General features: G+C 35.8%; 1 protein-coding gene across 1 annotated transcript; it reads left to right on the forward strand.

The window, feature by feature from the left end:
* The first annotated feature begins 4,295 nt into the window (after positions 1 to 4,295).
* Positions 4,296 to 19,971, forward strand: LOC131426349 (carbonic anhydrase 1-like). The gene is made up of 4 exons (XM_058589012.1): positions 4,296 to 4,728; positions 11,237 to 11,323; positions 18,759 to 18,917; positions 19,024 to 19,971. The coding sequence occupies exons 1-4, from the start codon at positions 4,701 to 4,703 to the stop codon at positions 19,683 to 19,685; spliced, it is 936 nt and encodes a 311-aa protein (XP_058444995.1). The 5' UTR covers positions 4,296 to 4,700; the 3' UTR covers positions 19,686 to 19,971.
* The last annotated feature ends 1,945 nt before the right edge of the window (positions 19,972 to 21,916 follow it).

Below are 21,916 nucleotides of genomic sequence, written 5' to 3' on the forward strand. Positions count from 1 at the left end.
TGACACGAACTTATTCATTTAGAAATGATGGTTTGATCTATCGTTTTCAGAAGATTTTAGAGTACAAAACAAACACATTGTAAGAAGTTTGAGAGTAACCAAAGACATCCAATTAACAAGATATCCAGCTCTCACATTTCTTGAACAAATCATTGGCAACATCCTTTTTTGTGAGCATGGCCCCTCAGGTGAGTCCGCATCAAATCTCCTACATAGAAGTAGGGGAGAGAAATGTCAAATTCGTTCGCGCCAAAATAGCAGCACTGCGCTCCCATACAACTGACATGCTATGTTGAATGTGATGCCGTGCGATGGCGTTGCGGAACTGAAAATTGATTTCGCTCCTAGCTGACAGGGTCTGGAGTAACCTTTTCGATCGTATTGAACTTTTTTTTATTCCAAATTACAGAATGATCAGCAGTAGAGCCAAGTTAAACAAATGATCATGTAGGATAACGGAGATATTCTGGCCACTAATAAATTTTCTGTGTTAGTGCATCGATTCTTGGATTACGGAAGACTTTCATAAACAAATTAGATACATATCAACCAAAAATATTCCCGTTACCCTGATTTTTATACAGCAAAAAGCTTAGTTTGCGAAGTTTTCTATTACTATCGCACAAGAAGAAGATTAAATCACTATATATTCCCATGATTTTTTTTTCGTAATTTTTAGCGATTCAAAACTGGTTTCGTATGATTGTTTTGTTTGATTAGAATCTACAAATTAGATCAAAGTTTTCACTTAAAGATACCGCAAAGATGCTAGCACAATTCAGTATCTGTTCAAATACGATCTGACAAATTATGCTACACTCCTCTAGTGAATATAAATACTGTGAATATTTTCTGAATAAGGGCCGTCGCGAACTCCGATTGGTTCCTTATACCAATTTAAACCCATGCTGGACTCGAAAAACACAGCAATTTGGCTTCGAGAACCGTGCGAAACCGCACGATCACCAAACGAATGGTATTCTGTAGAGATGGTAGAGCTGCTCAGTAGCAGAACAACTTTCGTTGTTAAAAATATTTATAATAAAAATAATTTCCTCTTTCAACTGTTGTGAAAATATTAAGGTGAATAAATGTAACTACGCTAACGGTAGCTGTTATTTTAAAAACAACAGTTTTTCAGGCTGAGTTGCCACTTTCATACATATTTCGAGTAATTTCGTTTTGACATTACGAGTTACTGAGGGGTAGTTAAATTTGCGATACAGTTTTTAATAGCGAGTGGCAGGTCGTGTCGCCGATAAAGTTAAATTTCCTTTTTAATCATGATGGTTGTACTCGACCACTTGTTAATGAGTTAAGCTTCAAAGTAACACTGAAATAAAATTTAAAACAATTTGTTTACCATACTATCATAGTAAATTTCGCGACAAAATTACAAATACTCAAAAAAGGCTTGTGTGATTTTAATCAAGTCATTAAAATTTTACAAAAATGTGTCCAATTGCCACAGAAAATATCGTTCAGTGAACGGGGAACCATTTTGAAACATTTTCTCTTTACTTGACTCTTATATATCTGAACCAGAGATGTCAGTAGTACAGATTTCACAGACTTTCGATGTACAGCACCCATTTTCTTTATTTCTCACATTTCTGTTAGTGTACACAAACATATATGAAATTATGAATATTGCTGTCAAGAGAGTATCCGGTTCATTGTTTCACATTGGTTCACTGTGACAATCTCGACAACTTCACTTAAAATGCGACGACATTCACCTAAGTCATATGATGATACTCTTTACATAATTTTCGCTATACTTTTGAAGCACAAATGAAGCGATTTTGATTGTTAGTGCGTGTATGATCTTGAAATACAGATTTTTAATACAGAGTAATGCAGATTTTATATGAAAATATCTAGAATCTCTGCGTGGGACTATCCCCAGTAAATTCGAACATCGTACGGATCGTGCACGAAAGCTTTTGATTGCGTTTCGAACAAGATTAAAGTCTACATTGAGTATAGCTAGCGCCCGATACTCCCGATACTGACGGTTCCCAAACCCGTACAGAGGGTCAGAGTTTTTCTGGATGTAGTCAAACTTGTAACCGAAAATAACAAAACTTTCTTGGCCACCCGGCCACATCGAGTGTCATTTTGCACAATTGCGAGAGAGCATGGAGAGAAATGTAATACGTACAGCGAGCCACGTGGTTTTACGCGACCTACTGGCCTCAGCCCATAAGGTTAAAATTTCTAAAATCGAAATAAAAAAAATTCGATGTTTTTTATCACACTGGCGGAGTGACGTCGGCTTGATACTATCTTCTTTGGTTTCCCTTCACTCGTTGGCGCTAGCGATACATAATGTAAAGCTTTTTCAGGTCGACGCGGTTGATGCAAATGGTGCAGAATTGTCCGATCGGTCCAATAATCGGGCCGATGATCGGACCGATATGGCTCGACAATATCCACTGGGTCGATTTCATTGTTGAATGCATAGTGAATATTTAGAGTGTATTTAGACGTCTGAGGCTTTCTGTTTTGAATAATCTGCAGAGATGCCGGTTCTGCTGTTTTGTATGTAAATTTGCAGATTTCCTAAATCAGCTGCAAACTTGTTTTTGTTGAAGACTTTCGAAAATCATGTTTTTCGCAAACGTTCGTCTTTTAGAATCACTGCGTTTTTTTCGCTCGCAAAAACGATTCCGCGTATCATTCTTTATAGAAAACTTTTGACCACAGACTTTTCTTATTGCGAGTTTACACATATTTAAATATTTTAAATTTTTACCTGGCATCTCTGGTAGTCATCAATGGCAATAACAAACGCTTCGTGCAGTGCAAGAGAACAGTTTGAATAAGCAAATATTTCCATTAACACGAGGGTGGGTTGAATGTTTCTTACAGACGAACCACGTGGTACTCGCATCTGTTTAAAAAGCGCAAACAAAAAATACCAAGCGCTCTCCATTTCGAATGCTGATGAACTGCATTTTTACTAAGAATTGGTTGGTACTTGCCGTTTTGAAAACATTAATAATTAGTAATGTAATGAGAAACAGTAAGCATTAGGGGAATTTAAAAAAGGTATTGTCCCCAAAAATTGTTTCCGTACCAACCTGATATGAAAACTCTACTGACACAATAAATAATTCGAGCAAAATTAAAACTATACAATGTCAGTATTTTGAAATCCAAAGCTCGAAATGCAATTTTTCAAGTGACTATTATTTACCCCTGCGCAGTATCACTTTCATGGTTGCCACATATACAGATTAATCTGCATTTTACAGATTTTTCAGATAAATTTGTGACCAAGATTCTGTATATGCAGATTTGCAGATTTTTGGCAAAAAATACAGATTTGTACAGATTTTTGATAGCGTGGATTAAAAATTGAATAAAGATCAAGTTAAAATATATTAAATAATGGTATTGATTATTTTTTCAAAGTGAAAACATTATCCTGATTGTGTGTTAATTCTAAGAAGAGGATAAAACTAAATATAAAAGAGTAAAGACAGTAAACACAGATGTTCTATCTGCTAATAAAAATTTGTTATTGCTTACTTTTATTTACAACTAGTGTAGCGTAATTGCTTATGCTTTCAAAAATTGCTTCCGATAAGATGAAAAGATGATGGCCTCGGCCATAACGTAAAGATTGCCAATTGATCAATCAGATTAAGTTTCACTTTCAGATTGGATTTCGAAAGTTTTTCGTCAAATCATTATTTCGAGAGGCTCCAACGCAAAAAAACAATTTCCAGCGTTTTTTCAATTACAAAATCATAAAATTCAGATTAAGAAAAGTTTTGGTTTCTTCAAATTTGGGTTCTAAAGACTTTTTCATTCCGTTGTGTTTCGATTTCTTATCACTTCTATATACAGATTTTCAATGCAGGTTTTTGAGCTCCCGATACAGATTTACAGATTTTTCTTCTGAAAAATGCAGATTTAAATGTGGCAACCCTGATCACTTTCAAAGGACATTCGCAGCTTGTTTATGTGAAGGCATGGCTTCAGTAGAAAGTGGAGATAATTCCTCTTCAGGAACTAGCTCACCAGTTCATGTTCTCGTACACACTCTTAACGTTTCGCTGTAGCATTCATCAACTGTTCAAGTACAAGTAAAGTGCCCAGCCACTCCAGAGAACTGCAAATCCTCTCTTTGTAGTATGTGACACCTTTCTCGTTAGGAGATGTATACATACAATAGAACAGAAGATGCTAGAAAGTGATGCTGATGATGCACCTGGCAATAGCGTCCAGAACATTGTCTCTTGTTCATAGCAAGCACTCCGTCGTCATGTTAGTTCGTGTGTCTGTGAAACAACATAATCAGTGCATTCGACTCTCAGCTACGGAGCAGGGTGGAAATCCTCGTCAGAAGACCCGTCATCGCCAATCCATCATCGTCAGATAGGAACAGAAAGAAAAAAAAAACGGTCACCCGCAGTAGAAGAGGCGCACAGCCAGAAACAGTGGGTAGTTGCTTGTGCGGATTCAAATCGACCAATTCATATATAAGGGCTCCTGTCTCGGGTTGGCCGGGCTTAGTCGGTCGGGAACCATCGCATGGTTTGAACAGTCGTGTGTTCTTGAACAATTCTTTGTTTGAGTTAGTGAAAACCGGCCAAAATTATAGGATCGGTGTAGTTCACCAGGAGACGAAAGTGAAAATATTCTTTTCTTTTTCAAACAAAAGTATCCCTCTCGATCGAGACAAAAGGATGTTCAGCGAAAGAGTCGTTTTCTTCGGTGAGTTTACAGTCGCGAGTGTTTACTGAAACTAAATCAAAACTCGTACATCTATGTTCGACGCATATGTTGAGTAGGTTCTGTCTGGACACGCGCCTATCGGAATCGGAGTGGTGACGGTTGAGCTTATCTATTGGTTGAATGCATTGTTGAAATGGAGAGATGATTTTGATTGATCGCATTAGTACACTTAGTGTGGTTTGAACTTGACTATTAATCAGCGATAATTTTGTTGCGTTTCGGGTACTGCTCGGTAATAACAATCAAGTTCAGGGATCATAGAATTTGTTCAGCAGATTTTGACTTAGTTTTCGTCTCATTGGAAGTTGTTAAACTTCAGCGATCAAAGTGATAAAATAATTATGAAAAAAAATCCTATAAGTTCCTCGTCGTGAATCAATTTATAACAGTCAGATCCCGAGAAACTCCGTTACAATTAATGTTAATGATGTAAATTGCAATTATTCTCGGTAGCCAGCTGCCCAGATCAATCTATGCAACCCATGTAGCAATATACATTGTTTGTCGTGGCAAGAATAATGTAATAAGTCGAAATAACCAATAGAATGACGACCTCTGTGAAGCCTTTTAATAGGTGTTTCTCTAGTTATTTTAACAATCTCTGCGTAAATACCCTTTAAACTGCAATGCGTATCCTTTAAGTATTGATAATATTTAGAATCGCGTTAGACGACAGTCGTCTGCTCGAAGTTTTACGAACTTTGTAAGATAAGCGTGATATGCGTCGACATTTCAGTAAGTACACGCAGAGAAAAATATTGTAAATGTAACTAAATCTGGGTTTCACGTAACGATTTATTTTGTTGAAATAGTGACAAAAGAAAAATTGGTTTAATATAGAAAATATTGTTGCTTGAAACAACAAAACTAGGTATTTGATTTTGCTCAGTGGATTAGTTTGTTTCTATAAATATTTTGTTAATACCAACAAATATTTTACTTGTGCGTTCCTGTCAATTTCTTGACAAACAATTTCATAGTAAATTCAACTTGCAAAATCAGTTTAAAATGAACTAATTTTGGATAAAGGTAATATGTATAGTGTTTTGAATTTATTAACTTGGCAGTTGAAATAAATGATAAGATATCAACTTGAAATGATTAGTATTTCAACTTACGTATTTGTTTGTAAAAATTATTCATTTTGTTTTGTTTTTACGAGTAAAATGATTTCTTTCGAAATAATTTGAAGGCTTGTTTTTTGTATATTTTTCTTCAATTTATATATTTGTAAGGAATTCCAATTATATTTATATTCCATACATTTATAATATTTATCTACATACCACAATCAATCCAATATTACTTTTTATAGTATTCAATGATTCGGTACCCTTTCCCGGTGCCCTTACGGTGAAGGTAGAGATAACCTGCATCAAATATATGTTGTTAAGAAAACGTGTTATTGCAGTTTCTAATATTATTAACTATCAATACTTACACTTGGATTGATGAAAAGCCAGATGAAAAATATATAAGCAGATAAAATTTTACTTTTGAAACATGTAAAAAACTTTTCTGTTCATTCACGATTGAAAAAACAACTCTGGTTTATAAGAAATAGGACTGATACGGTTCTTTTGAACAATAAACTTTGTTGTATCATTACACAAATAAGACAACAGATAAAATGAATAAATTTTGTTCTTAACATAAAGATAAAGCAGACTTGAATCAACATAGATATTGCGAATAAAATCAACTCTGCTTTTGTTGATACGCAATACATTGATGAATTATTTCAACAATAAAATCAGCTGGAACAATAATTTTTTTCGTTTGGCAAGACCAAAATATTTATTCACATTGAACAGAGATCTTTGTTGATGTTGAAGGGAGAAAATGGTTTAAAACAATCATATTCTAGCTTGAAATTAACATGAATCAGATTTAAAAATCTACTAACCGATTTGTTATTTTAAACAAGCTCCATTTCTCTGCGTGTAGTATACAGTCTCGACGGCTGACTACTGAAAGTAATAAACACATGATAACATTAATCGGGAACTTTCTAACTTTTAACCTCGGCGAATGACCGTAAGGTTAAAACCGAAGGTAAATAAGGCAACATAATAATAATAATAATAACTTTCTAACAAACTATCCCTTCCTGCGCTGCCTGTGGACAAGCGAAAGAATTTTGATTTCCAGTACAAACATGCATCGAACTAACAATACTTCCCTTAACCAAGTAAATCTATATTCGGACGTGGCCGGCGTCGGCATATTGCTTTAAACGAGCATTTTGCACCCTCAATTATTCCTAATGCTAATGCTATGTAATGATGACTCAAAGAAGTCGTAAGAACGTAAGAAATATTGACAGCTTTTTTTATTAACGGATAAATTTGATTTAATCTCATTTTCTTTTGCGGTAATGAGCTCAATTAGCAAAAACATTACTGGTTATCCTGTTCTCTTTTTCGCGCCTTACCAAGACGGAGTGTAGTAACATAAATAAATATATCGTACCTTAACGCTAACAAGGTTTTGCGGTGAACTAATCAAGTTACCCATGACAACTACTTGTCATGAAAGTGTGACGGATATCAAAGACATTATGATTGTAGATGAAACATCACTGTCCGTCACACTCTGGAAACTAGATAAAGACTTTCACATGCGGGTTTTAGTGACAAGAATATAACCTGAGAACCAAAAGATCATCTAATGAAGTTTTATTTCATTACAAAATTGTCACGAAAACGATATGATCTCTCATATTCGAATCCATAAGATGCATGCATTTTTCAAACATTTGAGGACATATTTCAGCAATGACACGTTGAATATTGGCATCCAAAGCATCAATCGTTCACTGGTTTATCCACACAAACCAATGACTTCACGTATCTCCACAAAAAATAATCGAGTAACGTCGAATCACATGAAAGCGGAGGCCAATTCACCGGTCCATTTCTCGAAAAAATGTGGTCGCTGAAATGTTCTCTCAGTAAGTCGATTGTTTTGGCCCCGCAGTATGACAAGTGGTACCATCCTGTTGAAACCACATTTCGTCCATATGCATATCTTGAAGATTTGGCAACAAAAAAAAATCATTGATCATGGTTTTGGAATAATTTTCACGGTAATACGTCTTTCTCATTTTTAAAGAAATAAAGACCGATGATTCGACTAGCCCATAGACCGCACCAAACAGTACATTTATCGGGATGCATCGGTAATTCTCGAACGGCGTGTGGATTATACGGCAATTTTGGTTATTTTATTATTTATGATGGTCTCAGACTGACGAAAATGTGCACCGTAAAATTCACGAAGTGCTCTATAAACAGTTTTAGTTAAGCACTTATTTTGAAAATAAATTTCCACGATTTGGAAGCGTTGTTCTGTAGTTAACCTATTCATCGTGATTTGCCAATCAATAGTGTATAGAGACCAGAGATGCCAGACCTGCAGATTTCGGGTATAGTGCTGCAGACATTTTTTTGTTGTGCAGACTTTTGCAGACTTTTGAAAATCGAGTTTTTTGCAGACTTTCGTCCAAATTTACAGACTTTTGAAATTGTCGTGACCTTTTTTTTGCTCGCCAAATCAGTTTTGCGTGTAATACTTAATAGAGAAATTGCTACCAGCAAGACATGCTTGCTGACTGCAGATTTTTTTTTCACATTTACAGACATTTGCAGATATTTTTAACTGGCATCTCTGGTATAGACGACACTTTAGACTGTCGAAATATCTTCCGAACAGTAGAGTAATTCCTATTGAAATAAACATATCTCCTAAAAAACACCCGTTATTCGAAATTTAAATACATAGGAACATTGCAGTTACGAAAAATCTTGCCTGGAAAATTGGAAGTTATGAAGCGTGTCTTCCGTGGAAAATATTGACAATTTAGTTTGCCTGACGAAAACATAACATGAACGAAAAAAAAAAACAATTTAAAATGAGACTAATTTCAACGAAGTGCAGCTTCTCATTTATCAAGCAGAAACGCTTTCATTGTATTTTAAAATATACTGGTCCTAGAGAAAAGTTCTACACACTTAGGACAAATTGTGTAAATTTACGTCTTTATAGCTGCACATGAAAGCAGCGTGATAATTCACTTAAATTTTAAATTCAAAGCACACAGATAAAAATATTTTGTGAATTTACATCTATTTTCATGCACATATTTGGAGCAGGCAATTAAACATAAAATTACTCCACAATTCTGTACGTTTCAATACAATTTAATCACAAAACTAAGAGTTAATTGAAAGATACAGTTCTATTTATTTAAAATTCAATGTAATCCAATTTATTTTTGCATCGATGATGGGTTTCAATGAAATATTCGATTCAACCCATGTCTATTCCATGCTAATACTGATTTACATGTCGTGTAAATTTCATTATTTCTTTCTGTGCAAGTAAAGTCATATCTATAACTGCACAGTTAATTCTGCAGAAGTTTACATCGATACACATATAAACATTATTTTTACATGTTAATAGATGTAATATTACGGCATGTTTGAATTTACGTCAAGCGTAAATTTCATTTTTTCTAAGAGTGTATACATTATGAAACAAATTAGTAGCTTCACCGAGTTTCTGAAATGGGAGTTTTGAATCATATTTTCAATTTTCTTGTTTTTCCGGCTAAATCTATTCCAAGAACAGCAGGCATTGCAAATCGAATAATCGAAATTTTCTGAACCAATCATAATACGATTTAAATTGAACATGTCTCACTGTGCTCAGATATATGCGATACGGTTCAATTTGAAGAAGTTTCACTTTAACAAAGAAGAGACGTCAAAGGTAAAACATCAATTATAAATACCATCAATCACCATCACATTACAGATGTGAAATTGCTGTTCTGAGTAACTTTTTTCGTTTTCTTACCGCTCCATATCAGTTTTGTTGATCATAAAGGAGAGAAAGGTACCCGGTGAACGACTGCAACTAAGTTAAAGCCGGGTATAAATAAGTGATATAAATGAAATGAGAAAAAGGAAAAAAGAAATCGGGTGAACGTTTTTTTTATAATAAACTTCATATGCTTAATAGCTCTAGCAAAACGGCCTTTCTATTTTGACATTTTTACATTATGTTTTACAATGGCCGTTGATGTTTTACAATGCAGAAATCTGCATTATTACAGTAGAATATATTTGTTTTATATTAGTAGTTGAAAAAAAGGAAAAACCCTGAACTATGTGTCTCATGTGGAATATAAAAAGTGCTAAATTCGTATTGATCTCATAAAATTAAAATATAAAATGTTATCAACTTCTTTCGAACTCTTTGCCTCAGTTCTATTGCTTTTTTATTAGCTTATATGACGCACGTTGTTGAATTAGGGTATGTGAAAGCCGAACTCTCTAAGGAAGCATAAGTTGTTTGCAAAATTATCAGTGAATTTTTTTTATTCATATTTCAAAGGATTTCGGGGTTGAATTAGAGATACTTAATTTTATGGGTAGCAAGTGCCACTATAAAACCATGGCGCGAAGAGATGTTTTAATGTCCGTTACATAATGGCAGATTATTTTAATGCGTTGTTGAGGTTTATTTTAAAATTTTATAGCTCCCCGATTCACTACCAATTCCGCATAGATCACGAGCTATCTGCATGTAATAGAAGTCTTGTACCTTGTCTTGTAGATTTCTTCTGCCTGACTTGAAGAGATCATTTCCGCCCTGTTCACCCCATACATTATTCTGTAATGTAAAAAAATCAGCAAATGCACAAATATTACTCAACTAATAAATTCAACAAAATCATTACTCAATTAATTTGTTTGGAATTTACAACTTTAGGTTGTAAAAAAATGATGAAAAATCTGAATCTCTGCACCAATTCTGTCGATGGATTGAGGGAAAAAATACCGTGTATATTCCTGTCAATTTTTCATTGCTTTTTTATTGGTACAAGTTTGCTTGACGGCAATGTGGAAAATGGACCCATTGGGGAAGCATCAGTTGTTGGCAAAATTATCAGCAACAAAATTTTTTTCCTAAGGATTTTGGGTAGGATTACAGATACTTAATTTTATGGTCAGCAAGTGTCACTACAAAACCATTGCATGGTTTTGTGTGAAGAGATGTTTTAATATTTTTTTTCATAATGTTAGATTATTTTAATGCGCTGTTGGTTTATTTTAAAATTTTATAGCTCTCCGATTCCCTACCTATTCTGTACAGATTACGAGCTATCTGCATGTAATAAAACTTTCGTCCCGGTTGGATTTGTTCTGTCTGACTTGAAGTGATCATTTTTGCTCTGGTTCACGGTCGACTCATACGCAATAAATCAACAACCCGTCCCATATTTCCTCAGTTTGAACCAAAAAATCAAATCCTCACCCATATACCATATCGTTGTATTTATACTTGATTCAATTGAGGCAAATCTTGTCTGGTCCAATTTATTTCGTCGCATATTATTGTACATTATTTTGCATTGTCCACATTTCACAAGGTGTCTAGAAAATAAATGGTACACAACTTTAATCTGTCATTCCAGCGACTATTTTTGGATTAACATTGCTGGCGGTAGCCCGAGCTGACGAGTGGCATTATCCGACGCCGGAATCCAACGGAGTCATCAATGGTGAGTGGATTATCCTCGACAGTATTTTTGTTTTGATTGATCGAAGGTGGCGAACCTAGTGTCATTGGCACTAACTAAACCACCCGCATATTCTGTCATGGCGCAGTACCTGCAGTAGGCGATGACCAGTCGGCCAAGAAATTGTCCTGCAATGAGATAAATGGCGGATATGTTTCATGGCCTGTCGCAAAATGAGGAATTTAATCTGGAGCAATTGTCTGTCTCTCTGCGCGATTGCATGGTGTGAGAAATTCTATAGTCAATCCAGTTACTCCGTGGAACCGAGACGATGCGGCGCAAGTTCATAAATCACCTGAGGGGCACGAAACGTTCCATTATCAATCCAGAATTAATTTGGAAGACCTTTACAGGTTATCGCTGGCCGGCAGTGCGAATGGTACCATTATTCACATCTCATAAATTACAGTCTGATTAACGTGCGGACAAATTTTCATCAAACAACTTTCCTAGGGAAGCGGGACTGTTATCAATTTACACATGTCGTAAGCGGCGCCCGTTTAATGCATTATATTCCAATTCAGATTTAGAATTAGAAAATCGAAGGTTCGTTTTTAAATGGCGCCGGTTAGGACATTGTTCGCAGTAGTAGCAAATACAAGTAATAATTCGGCTAAGTTCCATACAAACGTATCGCCAATGTTTGGTTTACAAAACAGTCTAGTCCATCCTTCTACTAACCCTCGACAAGGCCAAGCCACCATAAATATTCCTTTCACGCTCTTTGAACATAACTCATGGTTTGAGTTGCGATTACTCAACAATATCTCAAAATTTGAGTATGGATTTCAGTAAAATAAACTAGTTGCCATGAGTTCTCTCGCATTTATTCATACATTAGAGTAAGCGTTGAGTTTTTAAACATTTTAGTAAAAAAAAAACTTCTTGCAGTTTAGTGCGTTTTCATTCTCGGAATATTCTTATCGAAATAGAGAATGCAAAAATACGTTGTTTTCCATTGCCGTTTCTAGATCCAATTTTGAAAACATGAATCAACGTCAATCATAGATGTTTTGTGGTTTCAATTATGCTTAGTGAAAAGCGCAACATAAGGATATCAAAATAATTCAATTTTTACTCCAAATCGTTCAAAAGGAAACGGTTTCGAATCACTATTTTGCGCATTAAAAAGAAAGAATAACTTTGTATATGAAAATTTACGAAGAAAAATTTCTTCATTTTAAGAGCATTTTGAACAAAATATTTTTTTTTTCTTATTTTGATTAAAAATTTCTCAAGTTTTGACAATTTCGTCCCTTAACGCAAAAATGAGTACATAGGTGGTAACTCAAGTTTAGAGTACGTGCACTTTTTAAGAATTTGAGTGATGTGGCACTCAATTTTGAGTTATGTTCAATGAGAGTGTTCTGGCAACTTCAATTAATGTTGCTATGGTTATATTTGATTATTTATGATTCCATAATGAATAAAAAGATATTTAGTCAGGTTACGATGAAATCGACTTTGCAGAAATTTTCAATATATTTTTATTCTAGAGTCTAGAGAAAAGATGCAAGAATGTTTTTCAGATTGACAGCATTTAACGAAGAAGAACTTCGAAAAGAAGAATTGAAGATAATTCGATCATTTGAAAACAGGCTGTCCGACGATGTAATTTCCAACGAAATTTGATAGTTTACGAGCTTAGAACTTGGATTTGTTCTCTTAAAAGAATCGTGATCCACAAACATACAAATATTTTTTTTTCTGGTCACCAAGCTTGATTCATTTTTTCGTCATAATAAACAGTATCCATGGTGAATTGATTTTCAGCCTTCAGCGTTGCTAGTTATTTAAAAATTTCATTTAAGTACATTGCCGCTCTGACATTGTGCCTTGAGAGTGTACCGCGTAGTACAAAGCGTGTCCACGAAAATTCATCAGAGCATTCCGTATTATAATTTGTATTTGGTAGTACGTAGTGTGTTTTTATTGCCCTGAAAGTAGCGGCAGGAGAGAATATTTTTGTCTACACAAAGAATTGTCACTGTCATCATTTCGATTGGCTTGCTATCTTGTTTTCTTATTTTTCGGGAAAATCGAGAATATCAATTTCTTTCAGAAGGGCCAATATTGGCGGAGAAGTTTTTGTGACAAAAGATTCGTCAATCCGACAAAGTTTCTACTACGCGATGCTTCGAGTATTGAAAATAATATTCACCCTTATTCTGAATAACGACGTATCGTTTTTTCGATCGTATTTCATTCGTATTCCTAATAACGCTAATAAATAAATCAAAGGTAGCTAGTATTCGACCGAACCATATTCGATCGAAAAACCAATACGTCGTTATTGAGAATAAGGGCGATTATCTCGTGTAAGGACAAATATATTACAAATACCAATATGAATCGCAACTGCGATGACAAAAAGTTTGTTACATTATAATCAAATTCTCAAAAAAAAACCTTTTCTTAATCGTTCTAGCTGTGTGATAACGCCTTTGTCTGGTCATTCAAGCAGTCTCGTTAAAACATAGTTTTTCGTTAGGATAATTTCTGACACGAATTTTTAACATAAATTCATTCAGATAGTTTAGTTCAGAAAAGTGTGACTCAATGTTTACTTCGCATATTCGTCAACATTCTCGAATTATCAGCAATAATACATTTGAACTTGATCACTGGTTACTTTCTGAAAAAAGTGTTTTGTCGGTTACGTCACGTATACCATTAAATCTTTGGAACCGAAAGCGCCTTTCTATATAGAAATGTGAAAAAGATTATTTCAAATTTTGAACTCATATTAAAATATGCATGCATGAAACATTACCCGTGGTTTACCCCCTATTGATGGTGTGATTTCATGCTGGAGATTGATTTGTGCCATTTTTTCAACCATCAGAGCACTGTAGATTTCATTCTTGCGTTAAAAAGACTAGTCCATCTAGAAGATACCAATAGTGTTTGTTCAGGTTCCCCCGTAGCATGGGCATTTGGGCGATTACAACCATTCAGCTCACACGATTTACTTTATACAGTTTTTCCGCCACAGTATAGACCATATACTAGTTAGCCCCGACCATAACGGAAGTTTGACAGAGCTGTTTCCTTCATAACATCAAGGGTAGGCCATGTCTAAACGGTGGTTGCCCGAGACTGGTAAACAAATTATTGATAAGTTGTGCCTTACAATGTCATCTATAAGTATTTGGCTATCGTTGCAGTACAAAAACCTATCTGACTACCACCGACTACCGTCTTCGGTTGGGCACATAATTACTGTATTGATTGCAAATAATTACCCTTTCGATAAGTTAGCTACCCTGAAGAAAGTTCTATGCGTTATCAGTTGCCGCACAGCGAGCAGGCGGAAGACTCGATCAGCTGTCCAACGTAATTCAGTATATGCACGACCTACAGATACAGCAGTGATGTATAATTCCGTGACAACAGCGCCGAGCGCTAGGGATCACTGGCTGTCTGATAGTGGATTATGAGAACAAACAAGAGACAAATTGGCTTTGCCACACGTCCCAAGTGTTGATAGTTCAGCACCGCATGTAGATTAGCTGTCAGAATCAAAACATTGCACAGATCAAAGCAGGCGTGCATACCTCGGAGTTTAGTTCCTGCTGGCCAGTGCGAGTTGGCGAGTTGTGGACGTGTGGAATCCACTTAATATGATAACAAAACACTCGCTCACCTCTTTGTCGAGATGCTCATTGGAACCATGTAATTTAGAATCCTTGACACGAGGTGGGAACTTACACAGTTTTATGCTAATTGAAATAAACGCTTTTATTGTAATCAATTGAGAGCTCTCTTTTCAAAGTGAGATTTTTTGCCTTTCCCATATAGAAAGGATATGCAATCACTGTTAAAGGTGACCTTTGAACCCACCTTACTCGACTTTCAATCAGAGAATTTTGATAAAATCGAATACAATATCTTTGCTTCGGCTCTAAGAAGCAATACCGCAGAAAAAATAGTTCGAAAATTGTTCAATACTGCTGTTATAGCGACGCGAAAACTTGAAGCGAATGAAACTATTTTCATCTAACCCTTAAGGTCAATTACCAAATAATTCGACTTCAGATATATCGGCTATCAATTCCCGGTTCCGGAAGTACCGGAAATAAAATAGTGAAAAACCGTCATTAATAGCTACGAAACAAAATAAGGAATAATTTCTTCTAAGTTTGGCTCAAAACTGTTTTAATTTATAGGTTATGTCAGTTGCTGACCGAACGAATCGACTTCGACTATAACGGTTCCCAGTTCCCGGTTTCGAAAGTACCGGGAATAAAGGTAAAAAACTGAAAAACGGAGCTCTTTTAATTTTCTCAGTGATGGCTGGGCCGATTTTCACAAACTTAGGGTTAATTTTATCCGGATCCTATTTCTGGTTGAAATGTATTTCAAATTTCAAACCGTCACTTGTAGCGAAAATGAAAAATAAAAACGAAAAAAAATTCTTCTAAATTAGGATCAAAACTGTTCCAATTTGTAGGTTTAGGCCCAAACAAACATTTTTAGGTTTTTATTCTAGATGCAAAAATTTTTTTTTGATAAATACCACAGTAATATTTATGCGAGTATGACTAAAATGGCATCCTCACACCACTAGGTGGATTAAAATAGATTTTGGCATTTAAAATGCCTTACTATTCACTATACGGGGCCGGGTATCAATTAAAAAAAGTAAAACTAGCTGCTACACCTTTTTCTGGCATAATTTTGAACGATAATAACTCAGTTGTTTGTTGATGGATTGATATAGTTTATTGTTGGTAGATTGATATAATGTGATGGATTGGTATAATTTAAAATAATTATGTTTTCAGAGACAATAATGATGTCATCCGTTTGATTTCTCTCGCACAACCGACGGTTTCGGATCTAAGAGTGATCTGCAGTCGCCTACAAAGAAGTTTAAATATTTTCAGTGATTATCTGTCAAAATGGAAAATTAAACCAAATGCAGCAAAAACGCAATTAATTATCTTTCCTCATAGGCCAACAGCTTCTTTTCTTAAACCAAACAATAATCACATTCTCAAATTGAATGGCTTGGAATTGACATGGTCTGATCAAGCTAAATACTTAGGTTCAACGTATGACAAAAAACTCACTTTCAAGGATCACATTGAAGGAATCCAGGCAAAGTGTAATAAATATATTAAATGTTTATATCCTCTTATAAACAGAAATTCTAAGCTCCGTCTGAAAAACAAATTGTTAATTTATAAACAAATTTTCAGACCAGCCATGCTTTATGCAGTACCAATTTGGTCAAGTTGTTGTTCCACCAGGAAGAAAACGCTTTAAAGGATTCAGAATAAAATTCTGAAAATGAATTTGAAGCGTTCTCTTTGGTTTAGTACAAATGAGTTACACAGACTCACAAATATAGAACCATTAGATGAAATGTCACATAATATTATAAGCAAATTCCGAAAAAAAATCGATGCAATCTTCAATTGAATCGATTCGCTCTCTGTATTAGTTGGTAAGTTAGTATATAAGTTCTTTTTCCCCATTACACAATACAAGTAGGTTTGGAATTTTCCCTACACAAAAATCGGTGGGTTGATGTCCTTTTCCACGAATTGTACATTATTTTTTGACAACCACTGTAGAACGGAATTGGCGTAGTGGGCTGAAGCCAAATGCGGCCAGAAGAGAGGAGGAGCCTTATGCTTTCTGTACAGTGGCAGCATTCTTTTCTTCAAACATGCTTACTCGTACACCTTGGCGTTAATTGTGCCTTTCGTGAAGATAATCGACGACCGCAAACCACAGGTACAAATTGCTTGCCAGATCAACACCTTCTGCCCAAACTTTTCCATCGCCACCGTGGTGTCAGCGTCATCTAGGTCCTGGTACACCGATTTCGTATAATATTGCGGTCCGGGCAGCGCTCGAGAGTCTTCCTTGGCGTAGGTTTCGTCGTCGATCAGGATGCATCTGTCTTTATTCTGAAGATTCCGGTTATACAGTTTTCGCGCTCTTGTTTTGGCCTGAACTTGCTGTACCAGGGACTTTTTCGGCACCTTTCGGCACCCTGGCAAGCAATTTGTAGCTGCGGTAAGATTTCGAAACCCTTCATCACCACTGCTTCAATGAACAGCGAAATATACATCAAGGAATGTTTACAAAAACGACCTCTACCCAAGATTCGAAGCCACAAGGATCCTGTTGTCTTCTGGCGAGATCTTGCTTCTTGCCACTACTCGAAATTAACGGTAGAATGGTGAACTACCAAAAATGTCACTTTCGTCCCAAAAGACATGAATCCATCAAATTGCCCACAACTTCGACCAATTGAGAAATTTTGGGCATTAACGAATGCACAAGATTGGAAAAAAGAGTCAAAACTTGTCGCCAAGAAGTCTGTACGGAATTTAATTAGGAACGTTCGCAAGAAGGTGCGTCAGCTAGTCTACAATGGCTAAGTAGCAAATGTTGAAAATAATATTCTGTTGTTGTAGTCTTATATTATCAGTATATCGAATAAAAGTTGATTATCTAACACTTGTGAATTATTTACAGCGAAATCAAAGTGCGCCCATACTTTCTGGAACAATCTTTAGAACTATCGGCGATAGAATTTTCGGACCTAATTCGAAGCGTTTGTATCTCGGTGCTTCGATAAAGGAATTGTCACATTTAACTTGATGCGACCACACTTCTTCAATAGTGTACGCTTAAAAATGGATTCATGAGTCGACGTGGTCATGCACACTGTAATCTCCATTTACGAACGGAACGGTGGGATAGTTATAGATACTTATTTTATTAAACTAAACCATAATCACGCAACCTAATTGACATGATCTGATCAAGCAAAAATAATTAAACTTATCTTAAAGCGTCCTCCAGGTTTAATATAAATGATACTCCCTCAAATGATTTTTTAATGGGCATAACTAGATTAAAGAAATAATAGAATTGAAAAGTCGTCACTTGTGAACATTAAATCATCTTACCTAAAATTGATCTTTTAAGTGACTTTAAAATCATAGATGATGACTTCCAGTTGGAGGATGTTTTTAGAAAACTTTAGAATATATATTTTTTTATTCAATTATTATAAAAGAATCTAATCGTCAATTTTCTCATTCTCAAACGATCTATGCGCTTTAACTAGAAGAAATTTTTATTTTGCAAGTGAGCCTGAGAATTGTTGCATTTTCAATGTCATTGTGCTCAGTCGTATCTCGTATACAACCCAGAAATTTTAATACTCGTGAATTATAACCAACTATATAAGTATCCGATAATTTCGTATAATACAAAGACCAGCTGTAATGCATTTTTGGTTGCAATGACGTACGCGCCTATTCTTGTGCAACTGTGGCGTGGTACCGATTCACAAATGGTAATTATTTTTAGAGTCGGTAAATTTCAACCATTTTCAGCACAGATTATATCACATGTATAATGTTTTGTTTTTGTTTCACTTCCTAAACAGAACCGGAACATTGGGGTGGACAGTGTGACACGGGACGACGTCAATCACCGATTGATCTGACGTACAAAGCAGCCGTCAAGGGTGATTTTTCCCCGTTTCTTTTCAGCAACTACATGAACCCGGTCCGGAATGCAAAGTTAACCAATACGGGTCATTCTGGTGAGTTTACGGGCGATCTTTTCCTTATGTAGTTACCTATTTAAAATGGGATCATAGTAAATCGGTAATAAAATCTAATTCTATTTCTATTTTTTAACCTCACCAGTTCAAATTGATAACACCGACCCATCGGTAACTCTGTACGGTGGTGGTTTGCCGGGTCGATTCGTACTGGATCAGATGCACTTCCACTGGGGTTCCGAACATACGATCAACAGCGTCCGTTACGCACTGGAATTGCACATGGTTCATCATGATTCTCGCTACAAATCGTTGGCCGAGGCAGCCACCGTGAAGAATGCCGTAGCCGTTATCGGTTCCCTGTTCCACGTGTCCAGCCAGGACAACACCCACCTCGACGTAGTTCTGGAGACCTCCAGCGACATCCGTGATATTGCCGGTAAGCAAGCTCCCCTGAAAGGAAAACTATCTCCGCACAACCTCCTGCCGAAAAATCGTACGTCTTACTTCCGCTACGAAGGTTCGTTGACTACACCGACTTGTGCGGAATCTGTCATCTGGACAGTATTCACCGAGAGTTTACCCGTTTCGCTAGATCAGGTCGAACAGTTCAAAGCCATTCATGACACGGCTGGACACGAACTCGTGAACAATTTTCGATCCTTGCAACCGCTCAATGCCCGCGCCTTGGTCTACACCACGGATATTCACTATCAGAATGGCGGTGTTCAGCTGGTTGGATTACCGCTGATGATGCTGATCGGTGCTACAGTAATAGCCATCTGTCGGAGCAAGATTTCACTGTAGAATCAATTCAATTCTTTCTTGTAGTTGTAGCTACTGACTTTTGCCATACCCTCTGTAAACAGGTGCTTTAAAGCAAACATGCTAACATACAAAATACCATACCAAATAGAGAGAAATCGTTTGTGATAGTTGCATTTGTACATAGCAAAAGTTGACGATAGTGTTGTTGTTAGGGTATTAAATTATTTTGTTTAATGGATGATGACCAAAAAGGAATTCGGAGTGAATGTTATAGTACATTATTATAATTGTTCATAGAGGATGAATAAATGTTACCAAAATGAAATTGTCTTTTTGTAACTATTTAGTCTTTGATTTTGGTCTCACAAATTTAGCTCAGTTTTCTCACCCGACGGCGCTTCTGATGTCACTTATATGTTAGCTCTATTACATTATCATAACACTCGTGTCTTTAGGTTTATTCACTTTATGCTAGTATGCTGATTGCCCGATTTTCAATTATCAATATACGTATGTTCTGGAAAACGAACAGTAGGCCTGGATTTAGATTATTGGACACGTGATGCCCCTGTGAAAAAAAAACATCAAATGAAAGTCCTTCGCTGGTCCAATGCGTTGAACCAGTTGTCATATTCACGGCTGAATGCAAAAGTCGGATAGATGCAACTCAGTTCGGTTTTACGTATTTTGGAATGCAAAAACCGCATAAAAAATAGAGTGCAAAAGCCGAACACAAATTTTGTAAAATAAAAACCGTTTAAAATTAACTTTCTTGTCGGACAAAAATACCTTGAAGGCAAAAAACCGGACAAAAACTTAATTCTTCCGAAACAAATGTTTTTATCCGGTTCTTGCATTTGAACTGTCTTACCGACTGCCGCTGCGGACGAAGAATGGTTTGCTTGTTTGTCCCGGGGATCAGATCAATGCTAGGTTCTACAGTGACAGACGCCAGAAAAACTTTTTTTTGTAGTTACTGATTTTTGCCATAACATTCAAATTTTTTTCTGTCTGGTTGTTGTAAAAAAGATATTTTCAAACATTTTTTCATTTTAAAGCCCATATCATGCTTTGCACTTAATGGTCTCATCCGTTTTTTGCATTCCAAAATACTTAAAAACTAAGTTGCACTTATCCGACTTTTGGACATTGGACCGCTGTTGGACTAGTTTTACGGGAGTGTGCAAAATTTTGTTGTTTAACATTTTTTAATGCCGATTCAGCTTACAGTACAACACTACAATCAATACAACTCTCATTCACTCGAAGAACTTTGAGACGAGAAGACGTTCTTAATTGGACAGCTGAATCGGCATTAAAAAAATGCTAAAGAAAAAATGGCACGACAGGGAGCATTCGGGAAGTTTCTCATTACTTAAGTTAATTAAATTAATAAATAAGTCAATTATTTTCTTAAATATATAGACTACATAACTGTAGAATGTTTGCACTTCGACTAGAACAACAAGTTTTTGGTACATTTATGAAGAGGTACAAATTTTTAATCATACTTGGAGTCAACATTGAGTCCAATTCGTCATATATTTTAATTTATGTCTTTGAAATCTTCGATAAGATCACCAGACCATTTACAAAACTTTTAAACAGAAATCAATCTTCAAAGATAAGAGACAGATGTTACACTTAATCGGTTCAACTTAAAATCGATAACGTGGCCTCGTTGCTAGTTTTAGTAATGGCGTTAATTGATTTTCAATCAATCAAAGTGAGATAATTAAATGATTCCAAACAGATAAGCAAATTTGTGGCGGAAGCTATTTCACATGAAAACAATGATGATTTCCACCAACGTAACGCAGTATTACACACACAGAGGATAAGTTTTTACACATATGCAAGCTAATGATTATTTCAACGAAATTGCGATAATTTAGTGACAATCGAATCAATCAAAGCTTTTTCAACCAGACCAATCAAGCTGTAGTTGAATTTGTAGTTACAAACAACCACATTCTGGTTTAAGTCTACTGTACTCTATACTTATTTTGACATCTACAGTAAAAATAAGATACCGGTTAAAATATATTTAAAAAAAAATTCCGAAACCTCAGCAACCACTTTTTAGATATCTGATATACGGATTTAATAATCATCAAAGTAGACATGCTTGAGATCAAAACTAAATTGAGTGCAGTCTTAAAAATGGAGGCTACAGAACGCCAGTGACTGCTCACATGTGGGATAAGGTTCAACCCAAGCATTTAATCCAATCAGTGCAAATCGATCCAGTTTCGACAAACTTTTTTCGT

This window comes from Malaya genurostris, chromosome 1, assembly GCF_030247185.1.
Source record: "Malaya genurostris strain Urasoe2022 chromosome 1, Malgen_1.1, whole genome shotgun sequence".
Taxonomy (NCBI): domain Eukaryota; kingdom Metazoa; phylum Arthropoda; class Insecta; order Diptera; family Culicidae; genus Malaya; species Malaya genurostris.